Genomic DNA, 17,087 nt, shown 5'->3' on the forward strand with positions numbered 1-17,087 from the left:
CGATATATTTTCGTTGGAATTATTTGTTAGACTGGGGATATTTATGCATTTATTACAAGTGTAAATACACCAAAATTGTACGAAGATATGAGCAAATGCAAGCATACAGAAAATATATAAAATGTATAGAAGTAAAATACATGTTGCAACATTTAATAGAAGAGAAAATATGCTTTAAGTTCTCTGTTCTTTATCTGTGCATATAGAAATGTGAATTTGCACGAACATTCGCAGACTAATTCATCAAAGAAAATAAGATTAAAATATACTTGGATAAGAATTGCTATGTAGAGGTATTCGTCATTGTTTAAAAAAGTATAGCGATGGAATTTGTTGGGGATAAATAGTTAGAAAGAAATTGAGATTTGGCAGACACCTGTGCAACTTCCACGAAGAAACTTTTCAGTCTAATTGAGTTTGCAGACTCGAGAAGGCTACGACCAAGTTTGTTCAGGGTGGTTGACCAGTTTATTTCCATGCGACGCGGCAGACTTTTTAGCTTCTTCGCGAGTGTAATTTATTTGGTGCTCTTTATGTATTGTTTCGTTGCTAATGAACCGAGGAGCGGCTGCGAGACAGTGCTTCTCAAACATCACATTCCTAAAGACCCCTTCGATGAATTTTACTTTCTCAATATAATTTAATATCGTTCGAAAAAAAATGTGTGGACACGTTAACAATTCTCATTCTTGTTCTATTATTTTTCTCAGTTATTTTTAGATATATTCATGGTATTGAGAATGAAAGAAAAAATATTTCTTCATTTCTGATCCTAACAATACATTTTTATTTAATTCGAATGGTTGTTATACTATTAAAATTATATTATTTTACTTATTTATTTTTATATAAAAAAATATTTTTATTTGCGATCCTGACAATACATTTTTATTTAATTAGAATGGTTATTATTTTATTATTTTATCTTATTAATTATTTTTCTCATTTATTTCTAGATATATTCATGGGATTGGGAATGAAGGAAAAAATATTTCTTCACTTCTGATTCTGACAATACACTTTTATATGTTATCATCTTTTAACTTAAATTCTTTTTTTATTCAATAGCATTTGACCTCTTTATTCTAATCCTAAAATTCAATAAAATTTATTTTCCAGTTGAAAAAAGCTCAGTTTCAATAGTTTCACATAATTGATCTTAAATTCTCTTGTTATTAAATGTAATTAAGAACGTTATTGTCGATGAACTATAAAATTCATCTGATCGGTTCCAATAAATCCAATAAAATTTATTCCCCGGTTCGAGGCAGGCTCCAAAGACCTCTGTTTCGGAATGTTCGAGTTGTTATTTAGTTTCGTCGGCGCACGCCCGCGATTGAATTGCTAAACAGGCATAATTAAGGGATTAAATTGCCCGCTAGGGCGTGTAAAATTCGTGTCGAGAATCGCACCCGGGCAACATAAAAGCGTCCATCGGTGTCGATGTTCGTGATGGAGGAAAAAAGAAAAAAAAAAAGAGAATCAGCCATTGGTACAAAGGCAATCGCGCGACCATTAACGTGAAAATATATTGTGCGCTCGTACAAAGCCTACGGTGGACGATCGGAGATACCTTTTGTATTCAAGAAACGTCTTGGAAGAAGATGCGAAGGCGTTGAATACTGATGTCGCTCGCGTCGACAAAGACCTCTTCAAGGTCGGGGTCGCTACTCGACACTTGTGCACCTCTTGCTTCCTCTCGAGTAACAGATCCTGCGATGCAGCCTCGGTGCATCGGTGCACCGTTAAACGCGATGCACTTGCGCGCAGGGCTTTCCCAATTTTGCCATTCGGCGTCTTCAATATTTAATTTCTCCATTTCTAAAGCCAATCTCTATTAGAAACAGTCCAATAGATTCATTATTGAATATTTTGGAGACTCAAAAGCGACCGATTTATGCGTGCACAGTTTTTAAATCCAAATTCTGATCTTCAGTATCTTCAGTTTTAATTTCTCCATTTTCAAAGGGAAAGAAAACACACTCGTCTTTTTTTTTTTATCCTAATGAATTAGATCTTCTCTACATAGCTCGAAATACTAAAGAATATTTCTCCGTTTTAAATGAACAATAAGTTCATTTCGGAAAGTCACAGAATCACTCCTTATTAATTCCCATTCAATGAAATTCTTTATTTTCGCGTTTCCTACATTTCCGCGCCCAAACGTGGTCGCAGGTGTTTGACCCTAACTGACCTTACCCGTCCCAGGTTGGTGGCGGGTCAGGTAACAGGCCAATTTAAAATCTTGCGTGCACCTGTTCGTAGAACAGCGCCGAGATAACAGATTTCCGAATAAAGCCGAGGTAACGCGACGTCCGTTTTCTTAATTCGTTTCCGCGCGGGATTAAAATGTATCGCGCAGAAGTTGCCGGGGAATCCGAGACCACCGGCGATTCCACGAGGTCGAGATTTATTCGAATTCAGCGTCGATCCCGCGAACGTAAACGCGCACCGCCCAGAAACTAGTCGAATCTCTAGGGGGGAATCTTTACTTTCCCATCGCGCGTCGTTCAATTTACGTATTTTTTACAGCGGAGTATCTGAAATTTCAATGTGGAGTTCCAAACAATTTTTTTCTTTTTAAAGACAGCAGGTTTCGTGATTAGTTGAAAGATTTTTAGAGGAAAAGTATGAATTGTATTTTCAGGAAGAGAAAGGCGTTAGTTTTTATTGCTTGGAGTGAATATTTAAATAAATAGGGGGAAATCTTTACTTTCCCATCGCGCGTCGTTCAATTTACGTATTTTTTACAGTGGAGTATCTGAAATTTCAATATGAAGTTCCAAACAATGTTTTTTTTTTTTTAAAGACAGTAGATTTCGTGATTAATTGAAAGATCTTTGTAGGAAGAGTGCGGATTGTATTTTTAGAAAGGCGTTAGTTTTTATTGCTTGGAGTGAATATTTAAATGAATAATATGTATGTGCTGCGTGATAGCAATGATAAGCGAGTTCCATAAAGGAGGTTCGTTTTAATATTTACGATAATTGGACTGCGGATATTTATGCATGCACGAGGGCATTTGCAAATGTAACTATATACAAGTATGTGTAAAAATGCATAAATATATATGTAGTATAGAAAATAAAGTACATAATATTGAAATGTAATATTTGAAAGACAAAACGTACTTTATGTATTACGTACTTTTACACGCGTAAAAATGCACGAATACATGAAGTAAATGTTATAATATTTGAAAGATGGAGCATACTTTAATTTTATGTATCTGTTCTTCACCCGTGCACAAAAAAATATGAATTCGCATAAATATCCGCATTCTGATTATAATAACGCTTTTTAAAAATAATTCAGGACCTCGTAAAGTCAAATAGTAGATTGAAATTAGTTATTATAACAGGCACACTTATGTGCGGTTAAAGTTTGAATATAATTTTCACGACAGTTTTGTAATTATTAGTCAGCGGAGGATCGGTGACCTACGACATCTCGTGATGCATAGCAGGCGCCGTGACAAGAAGCATCGATAACACGAAACGAGTCACCAGTGACTGCGAAAAAAAGCAATCGATGATTCAACAACCCCGGAAATAGTACTCGTTACGAGCGCATCGATTTCACAAAGCTATCCCGATGCGTATCGAACCTTCTTCTTTTTCTTTTTATTCTTTCTCTTGTCCTGATAAGTTGTTGTTACGATTATACATAAACGTCGAGATGCAAATGAGGGTTATCCAGAACGTCGAAGGTGACATTAGAGATGCATCACGTTCGAGGATGTTGGAACAGGAATGATGGATCCGGAGTGGTCATGTTTGGCTAATTTTATAGGAAAACAATGCCAATCCTAGCGTAATAGTTCTTCCATTATTAATGAACGTTGCTACCAAACAATAGTTATGGTACTCTTTAGCATGGATAACTTCATAGATTAAAATGCAATGCAGAGGTTGTTTAAATTGTGCTAAATATCTTTTAATATTCAAATATTCGATATATATATCGCAATCTATTTCGTCAGGGTCCTGATTGAAACTAAACTTTCTTCCAGCGAGATTTTCTACTTAAAATGTTTATTAATCATTTTACGAACTCAATAAAACACAACGTTTCGATCATTGAGGGGGCACTTCTTTTTTTCTTGGACCAGTTTAGAGCTAATATTCATGATTTTTGTTTTGTACTCGAAGTACTTAACATAAACTTTTCATATTGAAAACGTTTATCTATACACACATACATATACAAGCTTCTCTAGAAGTGTACACAGGAGTATTAACAAAAACGAAAGCTTTTCTTTAATAACGACGAAATGAGTATCCCCATAATACCTTCAATTTATTGTATGAAATCCATAGAATATGGTATAATATTATTTCATCATTCAAATTCCAATTTTTCACTCAAGTCAGTATAATATCCATAGAGTGTGATACAACACTATTCTACAATAAAAATTTTATTTTTCGTTCAACCTACATAGAATAATGTCCATAGAATGTGTAATATTACTATTCCATAATTCAAATTCCAATTTTTCACTCAACACAGTATAAAATCCATAGAATGTAATGAAATACTATTCTACAATTCAAATTCTATTTTTCGTTCAATCCCGAGTAAAATTCATAGAATGTGAAATAATACTATTCCATAATTCAAATTCCAATTTTCCATTCAACCCAGTATAAAATCCATAGAGTATAACATATTACCAAATTCGAAAATAAAATAAATCCAAATTCTATTTTTCATTTAACCATTTGTATATAAAAAATTCGACACCTTCTCTCCTCGAGGCTTTTGCCTGTACAAAAATTCTCTCCATCCGTGAACGGTACCGCGATATTTCGAGAAATCCGTAAACAAAGACGCCCGAACAAAGGCAAACAACCACCTTCCACGATACATACGCATTTCTCCCAAACTCGCGTTTTCGTGACGTCAGCGTGTTTACCAACGAATCACTCGAGACATTTCTCCGGCGCGCGAGTCGCGTTTGCGCAACGGTGCAATTACGATTCCGCGATTAATTAGTCGTCCGAGGCACGTCGCGTAATGATCAGCTGCGATTAGTAATTGTAATGAGCTGTTGCCAAGATCACTGCTATCTTTGCATCGGCAAGTACCTTCCGCGAAGCTCGATAAGACGCGGAAGGTACGCTCGCGAGTGACAACCGCTTTGATGACTCACACGATGCGTTTTCTAATACGTCACAGGTCGGAACAAGTGGATTTTAACAGCTGTTAACGATTACACGCCTGAGCATTGTTTCTTTTACCGTTAAATGGCACCTTCTATTAATTAGGTTGTTAAGGAGGAACTCTTATTTGTTTTCAGTTTCGAATCTGCGAGTTTTCATGATTTTTTTTAAGATGGAAGTGCTCCATAGAAACTTTTCCAATTAGGTACATGTATTGGTTTATGTATATGATATTCTAATAGGGTTTCTTCGCAAGCAAAAATACACGGTTGATTCGTCGAAAATATAAAGTTTTATTATTATTTACGTAGTGAGTATTTATAGCCTTGTTTCCACGTGTCACACTAACCTAAAATATAGAGAATCAACAATTAAATGTTTATGCTTCCCTGTATTCTCTCAACCTACGATTTTATAAAAATCCAAATCAGCAGATTTTGTACTTAAGTATTTTTATTCACTTATTTATTCCCAATGCTCAATTCAATTAATTTTAATTACTTTTCAAGTTTCACCGTCACTCTATCTGTTCACCGTTTATCTATCTCTTTATCAACTCACCTGTCCAGTCCCGACTTCTCCCGAGCATACACGACTCATCAACACATACACGAAGCTTACATGTATATGCAAGATTCTCTAAAACTGCCGGACTGTTCTGCTCAATTTATTCGTGAGCAGTAAAATTCCATTCGAGAAATTAGAAATATTTTTAAGTCGTCAAGAATATCAGAAAGAGAACCTATTTATTTTTACTCGTAGAAAAAAATACTATTTTTAACTTTCGTGATTAATCAGCCTCAATTGGACTCTGATAGACACAGTTATAACCACGTCAATTTTGAAATTTGTTTAAGTATAATTCAGTAGAAATATTTTAAATACCTTAAGCAGAACATGAACCCCCCACAAAACTCTACTTTTAACCGTTTTAATAAAGAAGAGTGTCACCCTTAAAAAATTGCAGGATTTAAAAAGGCACAAAGAAGACAAGAATATAGTATACCTCTTTTGTTTACCTGTCTAGAAAATTAGAGAGCAGTCGTAGGCAAGAAAATGAGACGGTAAACTGCGGTGAATTTCACGTGGATCGCGTTGCATAAGTAAAAGCGTGGGGTGTATCGTTTATACTCGAGGACATAAGCTATTCGTACCATGCCGGTTCGCGAATCGTCCTTTGTTTGGCGCGATACTGCGCGGCTAAAACTATCAGGAATCAAACACGTGATGCATTTGTAACTATGTCGTGTTCATCCAACGCTATCATCGCATCGTGCTATTTTATGTAATTATGAAACAGTTAATTACGGAATAATTTAAAATTGCAATCGCGACGTGCGACCAGATACCTAGAAGGTATTTTTCCTTCCGCGAGGCAAGATTATTAATTTAGTCAATTTCAAATTCGAAGAGTGTGAGCATAATTCAAAAGACAAATCTCTTTTTATCGTCTGGTGTATGACTCGAAGATCTATATCCTTATTTCCTTTTCTTCCCCCCCCCTTTTTTAATTTACTAGAATGCGTTGAAATAAAAATACTTTGCTTTTACTGGCAATTAAGAATATCCAAAGATCCGAGGATGGAGGAATTTTAAAATAAAGATTGTCAGTCAGGAGAACGGTATCAGAGTTTGCGCGAAGAGTACTAAAGCAACAAGCCGAAACGTGTCTTCAATATTTATCTACTGGATTGCTTCGATATTCCGAGCAGATAGAAATTAAGTCTCCAACAGGTATCTCTAACGATTTCCACCTATTCTTAGCAGCGAGACAGCTTTGCATTCCAATTTTTACGTACCAATCACTCAAACTTTTAAATCTCCCTGTGTGTAATACAATTTTGTATAGATCATTTATCTCGAGGAAAAGAATATATCGAAACTCTTTCCGTTCTCGATAGGAGGTTCCTCGGTACCTGACAGGAAACATTAATTAGCGAAGACAATTCTGGATAACGCTGTATCAAACATACGAAGAAATACCCTTTTTAACACGAACACATTGTTTTCGTTTAATTAACGGCCCGTGTAAAATTTCTTTTAGTCGCCGATTGCGTCGAGTCGATTGAGAAATACTCTCCACGGGGAAATACTCTTTTTCTTCAACACGAAAATATTTCTTTCTCTTTAATTAACGTCCGTGTAAAATAATTTCTGGTCGCCTATTGCTTCGAGTCGATTGAGGAATACTCTCTACGAAGAAACACTCTTTTTCTTTAATTAACGCTCCTGTAAAACAATTTCTAGTCGCCAATCGCGAGTCGATTAAATGTCGATCGCTGGAGCACATCTCGAGGGAGCAAGAAATACCGATGTCAAGCAGACAGTGGATACGTGAAAGAGCGAACGATCGCAGGATCGAGCGACGATGAGAATATCTATTCGTCCTATCGTTAATATTCCGATGACGGTTAAATCGTGTACCGACTGCGGATCGGGCATCGACGAAGGCCAACATTCACTATCTTACGCTTGGTGTATTTCCGTGTCGAGGCACATACATTATTTACCATTTCCTAGTATGATCCACCAGCGAGAGAAAGAGATGCGGGAGAATCGATGGCGTTGGCACCTCGCCAGGCTTCGTGAATTTTTCCATTACCCCTGCTTTCGATCGTAATCGTCCAAACAAAGACTCCTTGGCCTTTTTTGGACGTCTAATCTTCCTAATTTCCCTCGATAGCTACTCGGTAATTTTCTACAATTATTTTACGAGTACCAAAAATATTTCAAAGAGCATTTTCTTTTTAGCTATCACACTGCCCTATTAGAATTTTGGGTGTATTGTTGTTATCATAATTTATTGTTGCGGTAAGGGTACTGAGTCCACATGCAAGGGTTTTCTTTCTCTATTTGACTAAAGTGTAATATTTTTTTTCCATTGATTTGTTTATCTTGATATTGATGTTTTAAAGTAGAGTATTCACCGTTTTATGTCACATTACCGAGTTGTATTCTTGTTTAAGATTGTCTTTTTATATAAACAGTGTCATACAAGACAACCGAATCCAACGTAATAGTTTCCTTCGCAGAATGTGTATAAATCGTGTAGGTAATTTTTGGGGATTAATTAACTGGATCGCAACGCTTTGCACAAAACACGTGTAAAGCTGCCACCTGTCGTTTTTCAAGTTTTACTGGAACACGTCGCCGGGACGGTGAAACGGTGCACGATACTGGTGCTTGTTTGACTTGGCGCGTTGCCCAGGATATAAATTCGTGTCAATTACGGGCGAGATCGCCTCGGACAAAGTATTACGTGTTCAGTGACATATCACGATTAAATTGCTATAGTTAAAGACCATAATAACTATCGAATAAATTAGCGGCATGTCGGAGAACGATCGTATTACTCCTCGAATAATTGATTGCGTTTCTCATACGAGAAACGTTTGATATAATTCCAAGTCATATTCAATAGCCTGAGCCAAACAAAATTAATTAGAAGTTCATATACTTAAATAGAAGAAGCGTGCACTTTTTTAGGAATTTATTCTCGTAGAAGAAACATTTGATATAATTTCCAATTAATTTTATCTTCCAGGATTAGTAGAAATTCTAAGTAGTTATTAACACGTTGGTCGCCACTACACCAAAAAATGGGTGACAGGATTTTTCATTTAGGAACTTAACAAATTAATTTCAAAGGTGAGACAATAATGAAAATAAATCTGGACAGGATTCATGAATTCGATAATGTTGAAAAATGAAATACTACGACAGATTGTTGAATTATCTAATCTTCAACAGTCTCGAGAACAAATTTTAAGTTTATAAAAATTTTCACGAGTTTTAGCTTGGCAGCCACCGTGTTAAATAATAAATGATTTTTTTAACCATTCCAATAAGTCTAGGACTTTGCCAACATTTTTTAGCTGCAATCGAAGGCTTGCTGTTTATTAAAAAATGCTACGTGCAATGGATCTGCCTGCACAAAGGAGACCCGCAAACAATGAGCGCGCGGCAACATGTCTGATTGAAGTAGGTATGATTCTACTGCCTACGTTCTCGACTCTTACTACTTGCAACGAGCATTTAGCCTAGTTTCCGCTCGACTCAGCAATTTGAATATATTTTATATTAGAATTTCTACACAAATTCACCAGACAGACCCTAAAAATAATCTCTTCTCATTTTTGGTTACCTGATTTTTCTATCCGTTATTATTTAAGAATGAATCCAATATTTTTCTATGCAAAATTTCACGAAAGGAACCCTAAAAATGATCTCTCCCTATCTTTGGTTACCTCATTCTCCATCTATTATTATTTACGTATCAACTCAACATTTTTCTATACATTAATTCGCCAAAGAAACCTTGAAAATGATTTTTCCTGCTCGCCACGCAAAGAGTTCTCCGGACGACTGTTTTGCATGCAACATTGTTCCACCAAACAAAGAGAATCCCAATTCCCAGCCATGACGTGTCATCGGCACCCGAGAACCTCGTGAAACCCAACAGCAAATAACTATTAACTATTAAATAACTATTAACCGCAAATATTTATCACGAGAATGTCGCAGCTTCGTGTCGGCTCGTTTACTGGTTGATTAACTATTGTCATTTACAGACTCATCGCGAGATCGTCGTCTAAGGTTCGAAAGACACGTGTGTCTTTCGAACGCGTGACTAAAATTTTCCTTCGATTCGTCCATTGAACAAAGACACATACACGGTGTAACGTAATTAAGGGTGTGAGGTCTCGCGGGGTTTTCACGTTGGCGCGAACATTGGAGATAAAATTGCTCGGGTTTCTCTGTTTACCAGGACAGATAATTACAATCGTTATCGTTCGTCGAGATTGCTCAAGCTAAGCGCACGAAATCCACTCTTTGGAGGCCTGATTTCGGTGACTAGACGGAGTACAATTGTTAAGGCCACCTGTTGCTTAGTTCAATTAATCGAAATTCGAGTGGAACGATTTTTATTATACATTCATCTTTTGTGACCGATGTGACGTAATTATCTGGGTATTCGTTGATTTTCTATTTTGAAAGAATTTTGTTTGAGCCCATTTAATAATTGTATCTATTTGCGAAATATTTGCTAATAGTTGTATAATAGATTTTGAAAGAATGAGAGTTAAGTCCAAAACTCGAGTGTATACTGAGGGTAATTAATATAAATATATTATTATAATAGTTGATATTAATCTAATATCTTGAATAATAAAGTGCATATTGTTATTATTACTCAATTTTATTGCAGTCATAATAAACATCATACCATTATTCAAGTTGTCAATATTATGATTCTAATTTATGTTTTGGTATTATGTTTTGAATAATAAGTTGCACAATATTATCAAATTTGATTGCAATCCACGTTATTTATCTTCACTGTAATCTTAACTGCGAGGTATTCGGCAGATACCGTTCGATTTTTAGTCCGATTTTGTTTGTTAGAGAAAATAGTTGAAACGATTGGAAATTATCTTATCGCATTCCTTCGAACCGATCGTCCAAGTTCTTCGGTAATTTTGCGCAAAAAAAAACTGACCGTCAATATTGACATTTTCACACCTTAACGTTAATAGCCGCGTTTAATCTCAGCCTTCAAAGGTTTTCAGTCCTTGTGAAAGCGCAGTTCAGCCGGAGTAGAAACAGACAGCCTGTGGTCAGACTGCTCGGAATCGAAGACAGCTCTGGGAGCTCTCAATTCTTTCGGAATTATTCCTTCGAATATTTTATGTCCCTTGTTACTAATAGAAACACGTCGCAAGAAATTTTATTCGACTCACTTTATTTTATTCCAATTTAATTTAATTTAATTCAATTTTTATTTCTTTTTATGTTTCATCGAAACAGAAGTCAAATGATATTACTCGCTCTATAACTATTCTAGATATTTCGTAAATCGGCTCAAATATTGACTGGACATTTAAAGAAATTTTCAAATTTACAAATCATTTGCTCAAAATTTAACAGAAAGATTGAAACAAGGCCCTGAGAGTGTCCAAGTTGTATCTATACCTTTTTAAGTACAATATTCAAAATTTAATTAGAATTTAAATAAAATTTAATAAAAATTACAATTTCCGAAGTACTTGGCATAAACTTCTGAAATCGGTCACGTTTATTTAGGCATGTATATACACAAGATAGTCTAGAAGTTTGAACAGGAGTATCAACAAAAAAGAAACCTATTCTTCAACACAGAAAAACAAGAGCATCCCCTTAATACCTAAATTAACATTACATATTATTTCATTAACCAATTGTCGAACGTCGCGACATTGTTCACCGCGATTCGTCAGGTATCGTACATTTCGCACATCCATCTTCCCGTTTCCGGGAACGAGGTCGACGAAGCTTCGAAACTCGAGTCGAGCGAATTTCGCGTTTCCAATGCCGCTCGAACCGCTACTTTTCAATGAATCGAAGGTCGCGAAACCAGTCATCGCGCGTACCTGAACTTTGTCAGCGAAGGTAGCCAAAGTGACGTCACATTGTCCAACCTTATGTCATTACGTCGAGAACCGGTCTCGCTGTTTCTGCATTATACGCCGCATACCAGAATCGTTGCTTCCAATATAGAAAAATAATTTATACGGAATTCTTTTCATTCCGATCGTCGACTGACGAAGCTTCCCTGGAGACGAACGTCCACGTTGCAAAATAAATTGCACGAATACGTTTAGTACCAATAAAAAATTACTGTAAGATTGGTAGTTAACGATTTTAGAATTGAAAATGAATGTGGTTTAGTTTAGTTTAGTCTAGTTTAGTTTAAAAATAGTAGGTTGGTAGATGGTCTGCCGATATTTTAGAACTGGAAATAATTGTAGATAATTTAAATACTTTGCAGGATTTAGTTTGGTACTTTTTATTCCACGTTGCAAATTAAATTGCGCAACTGTGTTTAATAGTGTTCAATTGAAAAGTCGTCCAAAATTTGTAGATGACGATTTGACGATATTGTAGAATTGAGAAAAATTGTGGTCAATTTAAATACTTTGGAGGAGTCAGTTTGTTACTCATATTCCACGTTGAAAATTAAATTGCGCAACTGTGTCTAGTAGCAATAAAAAAAAATACTCCTAGATTGGTAGATGATCTATGAATATTTTAGAATGAAAAATAAATTTGATCGACCCAGGTACTTTGCAGTATTTACTTCCTCATTGTTATTTCATTATTCCTGCGAAATAAAGAACTAACTTTGGCAACTATTACAAATGTAAAATTAGTAGTAAATGAATTTTCATTTGGCACATCCGCGAGTTTTGTTTGTTCAATGAAACACTTGTTTCCAGGGAGATATTTATTAACTCCACCGACACCTGCCACGTTTATTGAAATTTATTTCATTTATGTTAAACCTATATAGTTATCTTGGCTCTCGATGTTTACTTTTCGTAACTCTTACGTATCAGCTACATATCACTTCAAACATTAGAGTTTTCGCTCACGACTCGGGCGGAAAACACAACCGTAATGACACATGTGCTCGTGAAGTCATCACAGTTGCAACAAAACGGCCACGTTTAATTAATTCGTGCAAATAAAATTGTTTACGATACGGTTCAAGTATAAAATTAAAGAATACACGATGGCGGCGGACTAGCAAAATGGAGCAGCCTGTAATCAACGTGCGAGCGTGAATCGCTTGAAAGATAGCTCGGTATCCATCGTAATCTGTATATCAGTGTCATAGAGATAAAAGGTTACCTTTGGAATGCTGTTCGCATTGTCAAAAGAACACGTACCATTAATACGCGGCTATTACTCACTCTATGACACACTGCAGAAACGATGAATTTCGCGCGAATCAATTTTCCCTTCGATCTGCCGTAATTTTTCCAAGATCATTTTCAGTCATGTGTATCCACGGATCAATTGCGTTATTTCGTAGGCCGGTTGCTTGTTTTAAAATATAATAGAAAATACAGCACAAAGGACGAACGTGTTTTACTATTGAAAAATAATATTATAATTGTACTAGAAATTATAGAATCAGTGGAAAATGGTTTCGTCACGAAGGTTATGAGTTTCGAAAGGAAAAACTGAATTACGCTACATTGTTCGTTCTTTTGTCGACCGCTTGCTTTTCAAAATATGATAGAAAATGTAGGACAAAGGACAAATGAACTTTACTTGTTGAAAACGATATTGTAAGTGCTGCAAATCATAGAATCACTGGAAAATAGGTTTCGTTTCATCACAGAAGTCATGTTTCGAGAGGAAAAAATAAATTAAGCTACATTGTTCATTCTTCGTAGATGCTATCATAGTTTCCTGCATTAGAATGCACAGAGTTCCCTCAAAGCTCCTCAAAATGAACTGTCCCTTAGTTTACTCGACCATTAGCGATATTTATAATCAGCAGAAATAACGTTAAATATTATAGAGCGACACGAACGCGCAGAATTTATTTATTTCGAGTTCTGTGTATTTTCCCTGGATGGAATTTCTACAAAGGGGAATCTGTCGCGTTCAAAGCAGCCAATTTTCTCGGAACGAGAACGTTTCCGATCAAACCGATTGCGCAACGTAGAATTTCGCGATCACGTTGTAGGGACATTGTCGCCATTCCTATCGTCCAGGTGAACCGGAGGAAGTCGAGGTACTCGCTCGACCAGTGGCACTCTACTTTTTGGTCAGAAGCGATCCTCGACGCGATAAAAGCACCCGGTACACTTTTAGTTCGTCACACTCTGGATCGTCGAACCGAGCCACCGCGTTCCAAAGGATTTATTTATGCATCGGTATCGATATTAACACTAAAACTGTACCTGGAACTTTTTAAAATCGCTCGATTGTTAACAGTGACTTTTATGACATTTTTCTGACAATTATGACAATTATTGTTTTAATTTTATTCGTAAATTGGTATGCTTCTGTAATTAGTTCTCTGGGGACGTTTGTGTAAAATATCGACAATGATGTACATGTTATATTATTTAGAAAATTATAATGAGGTAATAATATATATTGAATTGTGTATATGCTTATTATAACGGAGATTATTGTTTAGATGCATTCTAAATTTCCATTCGTTTTCTGTGTCTGTGAAAATATGCATTTGCATGAATATCTGCAGACTAGTTATGCGTATGATAAATAGATCGCGAATCTTTATGCAAATTCGCAGAAGACAAGCAAAGACCCAGGACACAAAAAAAAATAGAAACCTTGATCACAATGTGTTTAAATAATAATCTGCCTCACAGTGATCATATACAAATTACGTTATACGTATACAAATTGCATTTGTACAAGTTCTTGTACATACTCGGATCATAAATGCACAAATATCCGCAGTCTAATCATAAATATTCATTCATTTCAGCGTTAAACATATTAATCGCCCTCTAACTGGCCATCTTCTTGCAACGTCGCGATTTTTTCTTTCCCTAAATCAGGGATGCAACAGCATCTCTATTGCACAATTTTTAACATTCTGTTTTTACAACCGGTCATCTTCTTGCAACGACGCGATTTTTTCTCTCCCTAAATTCACTTAAAAACGCAACATTCGGAGTACATTCGTTGCAATCAGTCCCGAAGGAAGATATTTAAGAGCCCTCGATTAAATTCGCGTAATCTACGAGCGCGTGAATCTGGCAATAAATTGTTAACTTACCATCGCCGCGGTTTGGGATATAGCCGGAGCGTCGCCATCCGTCCTGACGCAAGATACGGCGAGCAGCATCATCGCCAGCAGGACACTTCCCGTACACCTTTCCCATCGAACCATCCTGCTCTGCCTAGCCATCATCCCCTCGAACGAAACTCCACGCGAACGCTAGGGAATCTAAACGCTGGCCTCCGTTTTGATCACAAAGTCGGGACACTGACTGCACACACGTGTTTCCCTAGCGCCTGAATCCTCTTCGCGACTCGATGATCGCAGGATGACGCGATCCACGTGTCCTCTCGATCGTCGGACGTCTCGCGGACCGTTCCGCTCTCTCGTTACTCGCAAACTATCCGTTCCTCTCCGCGTCAACGCCTCGGGATCACTCCCAGCCGATGGTCCGACCAGGTCTGGGCTAGATCCCTAACTCGGAGGCTTCGAATTCCGCGATACGAACCCTTCGCGAGGTGCAAACCGACGGAGTCGCGCGCCAGCAGGGTCAGTCTGAAACCTCGTTGCCACGACACTATCGATTTCGTGTTTTCCCCGCGCGTCGGAACTCGCCGTTGGTTATTTCTCACGTGACGTCTCGCCTTTGGTCAGGAGTCGTTCGTCGACACGCACCTCGACGAACTTGGTCTCGGTTTCCTTCCTTCCTAGTTTCCTTTTTTTTTTCTTTTTACTTCGACGTCTTCCTGTCGAAGCTCGTGCTTCGGGGAACCGCGACCACGACCACTGGACGACTACGATCGGACGAAAATTCGAGCGAGCTTCGTGTAACGGGGAACGGGATGATGATGAGAACCGAAAGAGAAGAGGCACCCGGAGAGTAAGGACGCGCCGACCGTACGGGGAACTGGTACCGGTGTCTACCGCCACTCTGAATTACAATCAGTCTGCCACTGACTTTTATTGAGGCCTCCCACCACGCGGTCACGCCGACTACCACCGTTGCCGCACAGTACAGTGCTACGCAAGTGTGGCTGCCTCTTGGAACTCGATGTCATTACGCGCGGTTCTCCTGCTACGATGACCGTGTTCGCGGATCGTGATTTTGAATAGAGAGAAACCGATGGAGGATGGAGACAGCAGGATGTCCTTTAGATCTGGTAGGATCGCTTTTGGTGTAAGGATGGTGAACGCTCGTGTACTTTTACATTCTTATATCATAAATGCACAAATATCCGCAGTTCAATTATAAATGTGCATTCATTTCGGCAGTTTTAGCGTTAAACATATTAGTCGCCCTCTAACTGGTCATCTTGCAACGACGCGATTTTTGTTCTCTTCCTAAATTAGGGATACAACGGCGAAAGTTTGGTGTCCCTAAGTTAGATACTCTGGTACAATGTTTAACATTCTGTTTTTACGAGTGGATCTACTACTTGCAATGACACGATTTCTTTTCCTTAAATGCACTTAAAAGTGCATTCAATCCATGCATTAAATTCATTTAAAAATACATTCAAGCTTCTCGTGGACCAGAGGTATATGTTTATTTTGTTAAAAGGATTTTGAAGACCAAGAATGAATGATACTTCGGTTTTGTTTTTTAGTATGGTTTATAGAGACTTTCATAGCGTGTAGGTTAAAATAGTATTACATTATTCTGGTAGTCTTTTTGTCTTCTTGTAGTAGAAATTAATTCTGTGTCTTTATATTAAATCATTCATGACTGTAGTTTAAGTAAATATATTTATTCGTTATCCCGTTGCGTTAAATAATAACGAAACGTACAGATTGCTCAAACATTTAATTTTCCAACTAACATGTGCTTTCTTGGAATGTGTGTTTTTATAAATAAATGGTAAGTTTAAAAAGGCATAGAATTAATTTTTACACCTCATATTTCCAAGACCGTGAATATGAACAAAACTTTCTTTTTGAATACATCACATAAATTAATAACTCTATTACTCACTGTGCGTACATTAAAATAACATTATCGATAAATGGATTACGTTCGGAGCAGATTTTGTGGTCTTCTTGTTCTTTTTTTGAGTTGTTTGCAATTATATAAAATTTGAATAGCTTCCTCTTCCCACTCATTCTGGTTTATCTCGACCGCGGTAACGATCGATCGCAGTTATCTACGCGATACGCGTTTCCGTGTTCCACAATAGCACGCCGCTATTGTTTCGACTATTTTTCTCGCGACAGGAACGAAAAATAATTTTCCTCTTACAATCGTCACACAAGATTCTGTTGTTGTACCTTCATCTGAAATCTAACGATCCGAACTCTTCTTTGTTTGGATATATGAAATATTGTTTCTATTTTTCAGAAATTTATGGAAACAGTCGTCTTCTATGACTGATGCGTTTTAAATTTTCAATTCTGGA

General features: G+C 37.0%; 1 protein-coding gene across 4 annotated transcripts in view; it reads right to left on the bottom strand.

The window, feature by feature from the left end:
* Nucleotides 1–15,826, bottom strand: part of LOC128895249 (matrix metalloproteinase-14) — a 49,639-nt gene extending 33,813 nt beyond the window's left edge. For 2 of the 4 annotated variants that reach the window (XM_054157688.1, XM_054157686.1), the window contains exon 1: nt 14,752–15,826. In XM_054157688.1, coding sequence (XP_054013663.1) covers nt 14,752–14,886 — 135 coding nt within the window. In that variant the 5' untranslated portion in view covers nt 14,887–15,826. The remainder of the gene's footprint in view (nt 1–14,751) is intronic. The other 2 variants (XM_054157687.1, XM_054157685.1) reach the window with 2 other exon arrangements.
* Between the last annotated feature and the right edge of the window lie 1,261 nt (nt 15,827–17,087).

The sequence above is a fragment of the Hylaeus anthracinus genome, unplaced genomic scaffold, assembly GCF_026225885.1.
Source record: "Hylaeus anthracinus isolate JK02 unplaced genomic scaffold, UHH_iyHylAnth1.0_haploid 5, whole genome shotgun sequence".
Classification (NCBI taxonomy): Eukaryota; Metazoa; Arthropoda; class Insecta; order Hymenoptera; family Colletidae; genus Hylaeus; species Hylaeus anthracinus.